This window comes from Pteropus alecto, unplaced genomic scaffold (genome assembly GCF_000325575.1).
Source record: "Pteropus alecto unplaced genomic scaffold, ASM32557v1 scaffold56, whole genome shotgun sequence".
Taxonomy (NCBI): domain Eukaryota; kingdom Metazoa; phylum Chordata; class Mammalia; order Chiroptera; family Pteropodidae; genus Pteropus; species Pteropus alecto.
The window spans coordinates 691,167-691,468 of NW_006438871.1; the positions used below are offsets into that span (position 1 = coordinate 691,167).

The 302-nt window shown below is 77.5% G+C and overlaps 1 protein-coding gene across 1 annotated transcript in view; it reads right to left on the minus strand.

The window, feature by feature from the left end:
• The window catches only part of ADAP1 (ArfGAP with dual PH domains 1), a 45,001-nt gene extending 44,705 nt beyond the window's left edge, over window positions 1-296 (minus strand). The window contains exon 1 of the mRNA XM_006915876.3: window positions 171-296. Within this exon, the coding sequence (XP_006915938.1) occupies window positions 171-252 (82 nt within the window). The 5' untranslated portion in view covers window positions 253-296. The remainder of the gene's footprint in view (window positions 1-170) is intronic.
• Window positions 297-302: the final 6 nt, after the last annotated feature.

Consider the following 302-nt stretch of genomic DNA (forward strand, 5'->3'; position numbering starts at 1 on the left):
GGGGCGCACCCACCGGGCCCCGCACCCACCCCAGGCCTCATCCACCTTGGCCGGGCACCCACCGGTCCGCACCCACGCGGTCCGCACCCAGCGGGGGCGCACCCACCAAGGCCCGCACTTATCCAGGGCCGCATCCCCCCTGGCCCCGCACCCACGCGGTCCGCACCTACCCGGGGCGCCGCAGTCGGCGCAGCGCGCGTTCCCTGGCCGCTGCAGCAGCTCCAGGAAGGCCCTCCGCAGCTCCTTGGCCATGGCAGCGATGTCCCGAGACGCCGGAGCCGGGGCGGGGGCGGGGAGTGTCC